Here is a 9,961-nt window from a genome sequence, read left to right on the forward strand (position 1 = left end):
TCGTAGCATTGTCATGTAAGCAACAACCGTGTGCCTATTTCACTGAAAATGGTCAAATCCTGATGCTCATGATTACTCTTCCTTTTCATAATCAATAGCTTTTGACCTAATGACAAGAGTCCCAGAGGGCCTGTTTAACTCACCTGGTTAACAAAGTCACCATGGAAAACTTTTCTTTTTACATATAATACTGCAGGTATTTCCAAGTATTGGCTCTGCAGTCTCTCAGCAACACCCATCGCTAATTTGGTTTCTTCTTTCTGCTCCGATGAAATAGGGTCGATTTAAATGTTACTTTCCCTTTGTCAAAGGATGCTCTGAACCAAATTTAGTGAAAGGTACAGAAGGAGAAGGATTTTTGAGAAATAACCACAAGTTCCCCTATTGGGCCCCATTCTTCTTTCCAAAGCCACATCTTCCGTTTATACAAAATGTAGTCCCTTCTGCCCAAGGATGCTAGCTCTTTGTTAAACATCCGTCATGTCATTCTAAAGGAAATTATGTGGATCCTTTATTACTACATTTCCCCTATTGGGCCTCGACCCTTTGCCTCCATGGGGACCACACTCTCCTTTTATAAAAAACTGAGTCCCCCTTACCCAAGGATTCTATGGATTAAACTTAGTTAAAATCCCTCCAATGGTATCTAGAGGGTAAAGAATTTTAAATATTTACCTCAAATAAATTTGGATGAAATACCTCCAATGATATAGAAGAAGAAGGATTTTAAATATGTAAACCTTGATTTCCCCTATTAGGCCCCTCCTCTCTGCACCCAGAAGAGCTACACCCATCGATCTGTTTATACAAAATTTAGTCCCCTTTGCCCAAGGATGCTTCCGGCTTAATTTTAATAAATTTCCTCTAAAGGCACAGAGGAAAAAGGATTTTGAAGACTTAAACCTCAAATTCCCCTATTGGGCCCTGCCCCACTGCACCCAGAGGGGCCACACCCTCAGTTTATATACAAAATTGAGTTCCATTTGCCCAAGGATACTCCAGGCCAAATTAAGTTATAATCCATATGCAGCTGTTCAGTACTAGTAGCAATTTAAGGAGGCTCCACCCTTTCGCAATTAGCCATCAGAATTCAATGAAAGTTTCACATGATGGTTATGTCACTATGTAGAGATGATTTTATGAAAATCTAGGCATTCCGATAAACTGGGGATTTATTTGTAAAAAAACCCGAAAAATTGAATTTTTGTCAAATTCAACACTTTCACATTTTTTGAGCGTGTGGCATTGTTCAAAACTATTACAACAATAAAATAATGAAAAGAAACATTGCTAATCAACCCTACAAATATTTTATTTATCATAAAATATCTACAACATGTTACAAAAAGCGTTTGTAATTTATACGTAGTGAGAGTTTACTAAGCCAAAGAAGGCAGAGATGGTAGTCACATTTGTAATCTATACGTAGTCAGAGTTTACTAAGCCACTGAAGGCTGATACGTGTAATAGGTGTAGCTGAATGGTACTGATTAACAGAATCTTCCCCTACTCTGAGGGTGTGACAGAGAAATCTCCAACCCGAGGCTCTGCTGAGGGTTAGTCAACCAAAACAAGAGTAACTAAATAAGATATGCATCATTCAAAGAGTGGTTAGCTGTCATGACATGCTATAAAAATGTAGGAGAAAATCTCCGGATAAGAAAATCAAATACTGAAATGAACAAAGGGCAATAACTTTTAAATAAAAGTGTTGAATCAAAATTCTTTTAAGGGAGACACAACTTCATATCATGTTTATAATGTAAACCAAGTTTCAAAGAGATCGGTCGAAAAATGTAGGAGGAGAATGCCGGACAAACAAAAGTTTACGCCGGACAGACGGTATGCCTATCGTCATTCACTTTTGATGACGTTACAATTGAACATGTGCTAATCGGCACGAGGCTATCCAAAGTTTTAATGAATTTCATATTATCAAGACAGCGGATTTTCTTAAACGCTGGAACGACAAGGTCCAAAGACTGGGGACAAGAGGACATTTAAAATACCAACTTTCACAGCATTGTAAACTGGATATAAGGAAAATTGTTTTTGGTCTGTGCGTAGTCAAAGTATGGAACAATCTCTAAAAACAAGTAATCTCGGCACCAACAGTAAATACTTTAACAAACAGATTAGATAAGCACTGGGAAGATAATAATAAACTTTATTTATTGAGGATACAAAACCTGTTTAGCAAAGCTAATCTTCACAGGGTCCTTTGTTAGTAAAATTGGTTAGTTAAAAGACAAAGTAGTATCACAGCAAATAAATGTACATAAAATAATTGTTGGTCTACTAAAACAGCAATTCATATCACAGTTATTTTAAAATGAAGATCAAGAACTTTTATATAATTATAAGTCTGAAATTCTATAGAAATTGGAACTGTTGTCACAGTTGATTTATTAAATATATTGTTATTATTGTTCATTTGAGTCCATTGTAGAGGATTCTTAAATAATCCTGTACCGGTAATAAACTTAATAGTATATTCCGCGTTTCAAAAGATTGAGCTTATCTACCAAAATTATGCTTTCAACTGCAAATTAATTTAAAGGTGTTTCCTGTCGAATAAAGATATGTACAGTTGCAAAATCATCTTTCCTGCCTGCTGATAATGTCGTTCACAGAGAAAATTACAGATACATGTACAGGAAGCCAGAATAAGCATTTTAAAAGTGCAAATTAGAGGAGAACCTAGCTGTTCCAACATGGCTGGCAATTACATTTTACTGAATAGGTAATATGTTAGGAGGCTGTAAATGATCTCGCTGGATGAGTGGTATCATACATATGTCTACAAAGAAGTTCTGTTCAAGGTTTATAGTGGGTAATTCCCAGTTGTGGTTTCCCTAGCTAGGTACAATGTACCTTAACGGTATACTACACTGCAGGAGTAGTTCTAAGTGATATTTATTTATCACAATCTTTATGATACGATGAAAGGAGAATTAACTTTGTAAAGCTTCATCACAATGTCTTATTAATTACCAATATTTTACTAATAATACAAAATCACTTTTTACCAATTTCAAAGCTTGGTATATAAAATGATTGAAACTTTGTTTTAATACCACATCAGGAAAATATATTGTGACAGAATATAGATTAAGTATGAAATGTTAAGTACTTATACTCAACAGATCATTTCAGGAGACAAATCTGTTGTGTTTAGGTATATGAAGTATACCACACTAACCTCCACAGATACAATTATTACATTTACAGTTGTCCAATTTGTTTTTGGTACAATTTCATATATTTATTAATACAATTTTTGCCTAAAGAGAGTTTTATTCACATAAGTTATTAAAACATAGTCTCTGTATCAAGAGACGCCTTTATCGATGTTTATAACCATTTCTGAAAGATCTAAAATGAAAACAGCAAATCAAAGAAACTCATACATTATTTATTTTTTACCATAATCTGATTGACTTTTATCGGCGGTTTCTAGCAGCCCTACAGATAGAATCCACTAGAATGGTAAATACAGTGACAATAACAGCACATAAGTAGGACCTCTATACTGTGTACAGCTACGGTAGCTAGGTATAATCGTTATACCTGTGATTTGTGTTGGAGCTACCTCCCTTTATTTTTGTGTAACCTCTTTGTTTGAAACTTTTCAGGTAAGCATGGTATGACACAGTTAGGTAGGCATGGTATGACACAGGTAGGTAGGCATGGTATGACACAGGTAGGTAGGCATGTTATGATACAGGTAGGTAGGCATGGTATGGCACAGGTAGGTAAGCATGGTATGACACATGTAGGTAGGCATGGTATGACACAGTTAGGTAGGCATGTTATGACACAGTTAGGTAGGCATGGTATGGCACAGGTAGGTAAGCATGGTATGACACAGGTAGGTAGGCATGTTATGACACAGGTAGGTAGGCATGGTATGGCACAGGTAGGTAAGCCTGGTATGACACAGGTAGGTAGGCATGGTATGACACAGGTAGGTAGGCATGTTATGATACAGGTAGGTAGGCATGGTATGGCACAGGTAGGTAAGCCTGGTATGACACAGGTAGGTAGGCATGGTATGACACAGTTAGGTAAGCATGGTACGACACAGATAGGTAGGCATGGTATGACACAGTTAGGTACGCATGGAATGACACAGTTAGGTAAGCATGGTATGACACAGGTAGGTAAGCATGGTATGACACAGTTAGGTAAGCATGGTACGACACAGATAGGTAGGCATGGTATGACACAGTTAGGTACGCATGGAATGACACAGTTAGGTAAGCATGGTATGACACAGGTAGGTAGGCATGTTATGACACAGGTAGGTAGGCCTGGTATGGCACAGGTAGGTAAGCATGGTATGACACATGTAGGTAGGCATGGTATGACACAGTTAGGTAGGCATGTTATGACACAGTTAGGTAGGCATGGTATGGCACAGGTAGGTAAGCATGGTATGACACAGTTAGGAAAGCATGGTATGACACAGGTAGGTAGGCATGGTATGACACAGGTAGGTAGGCATGGTATGACACAGTTAGGTAAGCATGGTATGACACAGTTAGGTAAGCATGGTATGGCACAGTTAAGTAAGACACATTCCTTAATTGTTCTTTAATCATGCATGTACCTACATGAATAATTATAGACAATAAGTTAAATTTCAAAAGCCATATACAAGCCGCAGTAAACAAAGCGAATTAAGTACTTGGAGCCATTAGAAGAACTTACACATTTTTGGACTACAAAACATTCTGCCTGTTATACAAAGCTTTAGTACGACCACACTTGGAATATGAGCCTGCGTTTGGAAACCATACAAACAACAGGTTATCAACCTTTTGGAAAACGTTCAGCGGAGAGCTACCAAATTACTGCCAGGGATGAAGGATATTTCATACGAGGAAAGATTGCATAGACTTAAACTTCCATCATTATATCACTATATTACATGTATATAATTATTATTTGAAGGACTGTGATCTGAATATAGAGGCAAATGTATATGCCTGCGTTCAGAATAATCTAAGTTAATCTAATCTAAGTTAATGAATACAAATTTCATGGTAAAAAAATCCATCTAAAATATAGATATCCAGAGAAAGAAAGACATAAATCATTGATTATGTATCGTTTTTCTGTGTTTGGTCAACAGGGAAAATGAAAACTTGCTTTTGCTAGGCTTTATGTTTTTTTCATGTATTTTCACGAAATGTGATATAGGTCCATAACTCTAAAGTACAAAGACACAGATTAATTGTTACACTTAAAAAGCAATAAATACAAGAGGCCCACAGGGCCTTAAAGGGACAATTTTAGTGAAGTAAGTTTTTTTTATAATCTTGTCACAAAATTCTTCATGATGATAATATAGTTTGACACTCCTTATGAACAATTCATGTTGAGAAATTGACAAAAGCAATGTTTTCTTGGCGTTTTTAATCATTAATGAAGAAATCCTTAACTGTACAGCCGTACGTTTTAGCGGCAGCTGTCGGTGAATTTCTAGCTAACAAAAATGTCTTTCCAGCCGAGGAGAGAAGGTAAATCCTCGCTTTATTCACCTAGCCTCTCTGGAATACAAGTACATGTATTTATTCCGAATCAAAATCATTTTCAAACAGCATCACAAACATCGTTATACATGAGTGATCTATTTTACGTTTCAGCCTATCGATGTCGTACTTTCTGCGGTTTGAAATTCTCCCTGCGGCACCCTCTCAGTACGTGCATGTTCTAATTGATCCATTCTTTTTATTCAAATCCAAATGTAAACTGAAATATCTGATTATAGGTAAATATTATGATACTTTTAATTCTTACTTGCAATGTATTGTGTAAATTAAAGAATGTGATATGTGTAAACTCAAGACTGGTAGCTATCACTGTACGTGTTTTTGTCCGACAGCGTAGTGCTGTACATGTGCTTTCCCAAAATGTGAAACTCACCACACTGGATGTTGGCTTCAGACCATGTCATTGTCAACTACATACACTTTCGTTAGGAGATATATATTTTCAGTATAGACTAAATTTTCAGGTTTTCATTTGCCTAAATTATATAAGCCCCTGTAAAGTCACATGAGTTCAAATCAAAATTGTCGCACCAAATCAGAGCCACAGTGGCCATCTTGGATTTTCATGAAAAGTTAAATTGTGGACCTCATACAGAACATTTGCACCATGTTTAGAGTAAATCAGTTCTGATATTTATTAGAAAAAGTTGAAATTACCTCAGCAAATCAGGGTTGCCAACTTGAATATTCAAACTGGCGTGTAAAGTATGAACACTTGTTGGAAACCTCAGGAAAAAAACCACTTGTACCAAATTAGGAGTCAATCAGTGCAGCTGTTCTTTATAAGAAATCAAAATGTTTCAGCCAATCAGATACTAGTGCAGCCATCTTGGATATTTGGATTGGCACGGGAAGTAAGAAGATTTGTTGGGGACATCAGAAACATTTGTACAATTGGCCATTCTTGAGAAGAAGTCAAATAATGCCTCAGCCAATCAGAGGCCATGTTGGCAATCCTGGATTTTTGGATTGGTACAGAAAGTTAAATAGACTATTTTTTATGACATAATAAATGTCCATACAGCAGCACAACCAGTCAAATGTTCATATGTAGGACTTTTTCAAAAAGTAGTACAATTTGTGATGTGACCCTTCATTAGACAACTGACCAGTATATGATCACTGAGGCGTGCAAAATGTACGCGAATTCATGATAAGGTTATATCTTAGCCAAAATGACTTGTCAAAAGAATGATAAAAGAATAAACTTACATCCAATGTTGTTGTAACTTAGAGGAATAATGTTGATATAGAGTAATATTTTACTCACCCTGTATACTGAAGCACTCTACACTGAGTGATATGTTTGTAATCTGTATGTCCAATTTATGGAAAGGACTGTAGCGAGTACTAGTGACAATCCACTGTAAATTGAAGCTGAAAGTACAAAATATTTCAGGCTTTTACACATCATTTGTAAACCACGTTCTTACACACTCATTGATAACATTTAAAGTACATCAATAGTTATTTGAATAATCATCAATTAAAACAATGTAAGCAAAGGCTTATATACATAAACCACAAACCTGGCTTTCCTCTAAAGTTGTCACTTGTGACTTATTCAGTTGTTGATCTAAAGATTACCATATACTTATGCAAATATAAAGAATAAGTTGAAATCTTACCTTCCCTTGGGGTCTTTGAGAGGTACAACTATATTTTCCCAGTAATTTATTGTATCGTTGAAATGTGCTAGCACTGTAGACCCTTCATCACAAAATGTATTCATCACTAATTTCAGGGGTGTGGACGATTTACGGAGGAAAAACCTGACCTGAAAATGGAAAGAAAAAATCTTAATTTCATATTACATAACCAAAAACGCTGACCTGATATAGGAAAAAAAAATCTTAATTTCATATTGCATAACTTCGTACTAGATGATAATATTTGTCATGATTGTTAGGTAGGTAATTACCATTACTAGAAGTCTTCATATCATGAGTTATTAAGATATTAAACAATATCCCAAAACTACCCTTCATACAACAAGTACTACATTATTCAGAACTAGCTATAACTGACATCTGGAAGTTTCAATAAAGTTGGCCTGTTACTTAAGATGGAGTTTTCCGGACAAGTGATTTCGCATAAAAGGCTGTAATGACCTTATAAAGTGTATATATCTGAAATTAAAATGCTGGTGCACAACTACATAATATACTGATCATTCAAGTGAAGTTTCAATAACATCTGCCTATTAGTTAAGATGGAGTTTTCTGGACAAGTTACGGCGAACGACAGAAAGGCAATGGGTGATTCCAGTATACCCCCCTAACTTCGTTGCGGGGGCTATAATAACTTTGTTGCAGGGGATATAATAACGTCGTTGCGGGGGATATAATCAAGACAAACATTTGGATTTTTATTTAGAACAATGTCTTCACCATGACAGTGTCTATTGACTTTTTTTTTATCCCAAAATCAATAGAGATTCTCTTCATCTCAACAGAAGTCATGCTACTAAGTCAGAAGTTTTGGACAGATTATAACTCCTTCTTATAGAGTCTGAAATTCATTCTATCAGTGCTCTGTGACCTTAACCATTCCCTTTTTTTTACTCCAATATTAGTCTATCTCCTCCTCAATTCAATGAACCCATAGTTACTCATCTTGCAACACTTGAAAGTCATAGGTGAACATATGTCTACAAAATAAGGAGACCTTGATCTGGACTGACATTTTCATCTTAAAATAAGAGTTGTTTTCTTGTCACTTCATATGAAGAAATAAAATAATATGCTTCTTTGAGTCTGAGAATGATTTTAACATGTCAGGTCATTTTGATCTTGACCTTTTGACACCAAAATCAAAAGTGTCCCTACAAGATTCCTAGACAGTCATCCTGTTGTATATGTAGAACAATACTAAAAAACTATACAAGTCTGGTCCAGAAACGAAAGATTATAGATGGGCAAGGTACCATCTGATGGTCCCCCATTGATCCCCCTATCATGTAAACCAGTAGCAATGACAGTTTGGCTGTGTTTATGGAGTCCTGTTCACAGCTAAGGGGTTAATCTAAGGACGTACCCCTGAGTGTGTAATGTGTGTGAGTATACTGGAAGCAGTGTGTTGGTTTTAGGACTTTTGTTTTGTTTCTTCATTCCAAGGACAAAACCCAGGAACCTTCCACACTGTGGTTTTAGGAGCTTTTTGATTTTTGTTGTTGTTTTTTCGTTCCAGGGACAGAACCAATGAACCTTCCATACTGAGATATACTCTTAACACGTACACCTAAAACGAGGTACCTTTATTGCCAAATCTTTCCTAAGACCTCAGCAGAAAATTTCTTTCATCTTTTTGTTTTAAGTCAAAATAGTCATGCAGTCGTTTGTGTTTAACACTACAGTTTCAAGAGTCACATCGACTTAGATCACTTTAGCTCTTTCAAAGTATTGAAGCCTAATGAATTCCAGTGGAAGTATCTTGTTTTATTTTCCAGATATCTCTTGAGATTTTAATTTGATCCATTTCAAAGTTGAAATACATTTAAACTGCGTATTGCTTGTTTTATCACCAACTGTTAGTACAAGTTTAGCAGTTAAATTTGTTAGACCGAAACTGTACAGACAGATAAGATGGAGTGACAAATAAGTCTGGTGCAAACTTCCAGTTTAACAGGACTAATCAGGTATACCTTGCACATGTTTAAATACGGTGAGCTGGAATCAAACACCTGGGCAGAAGGCTGGATGTAGGTTGAGCTCTCCAGGACTGCACAGTCCAACCACTTAAAGCCTGGGAGATTCGTGTTAACAAAACCTGCAAAAAAAACAGTGTACAGGGTAACCTTGTCAACTCAGACTCAACTATCAACTAACCTTGTCAACTCAGGCTCAACTATCAGCTTACTTTGTCAACTCAGGCTCAACTATCATCTTACCCTGTCAACTCAGGCTCAACTATCAAATAACCTTGTCAACTCAGGCTCGACAGTTAAATAACCTTGTCAACTCAGGCTCAACTATCAACTTATCTTGTTAACTCAGTCTCAACTATCAACTAAACCAATCGATTCTGGATCAACTAGCAACTAACCTTGTTCACTGAGGCTTAACAGTAAAGTAACCTGTCAAATAGGGCTAAACATTCAACTAACCTTAGTGTTAACTTAGGCTCAATTATCAACTTACTTTGTCAACTCAGGCTCTACTAACAGCTTACTTTGTCAACTCAGGCTCAACTATCAACTTACCCTGTCAACTCAGGCTCAACTATCAATTAACCTTGTCAACTCAGGCTCGACAGTTAAATAACCTTGTCAACTCAGGCTCAACTATCAGCTTACCTTGTCAACTCAGGCTCAACTATCAACTTATCTTGTTAACTCAGTCTCAACTATCATCTTACCTTGTCAACTCAGGCTCAACTATCAACTAAACCAATCAATTCTGGAT

At 36.3% G+C, this 9,961-nt stretch overlaps 1 protein-coding gene across 1 annotated transcript in view; it reads right to left on the reverse strand.

Moving 5' to 3' along the window:
• Positions 1-9,961, reverse strand: part of LOC110451326 (ALK tyrosine kinase receptor-like) — a 77,430-nt gene that overhangs the window by 48,777 nt on the left and 18,692 nt on the right. Inside the window, exons 4-6 of the mRNA XM_021499261.1 lie at positions 9,202-9,326; positions 7,187-7,335; positions 6,829-6,935 (exon numbers count right to left, since the gene is read on the reverse strand). Coding sequence (XP_021354936.1) covers positions 6,829-6,935; positions 7,187-7,335; positions 9,202-9,326 — 381 coding nt within the window. The remainder of the gene's footprint in view (positions 1-6,828; positions 6,936-7,186; positions 7,336-9,201; positions 9,327-9,961) is intronic.

Source organism: Mizuhopecten yessoensis, unplaced genomic scaffold, assembly GCF_002113885.1.
Source record: "Mizuhopecten yessoensis strain PY_sf001 unplaced genomic scaffold, ASM211388v2 scaffold641, whole genome shotgun sequence".
Lineage (NCBI taxonomy): Eukaryota > Metazoa > Mollusca > Bivalvia > Pectinida > Pectinidae > Mizuhopecten > Mizuhopecten yessoensis.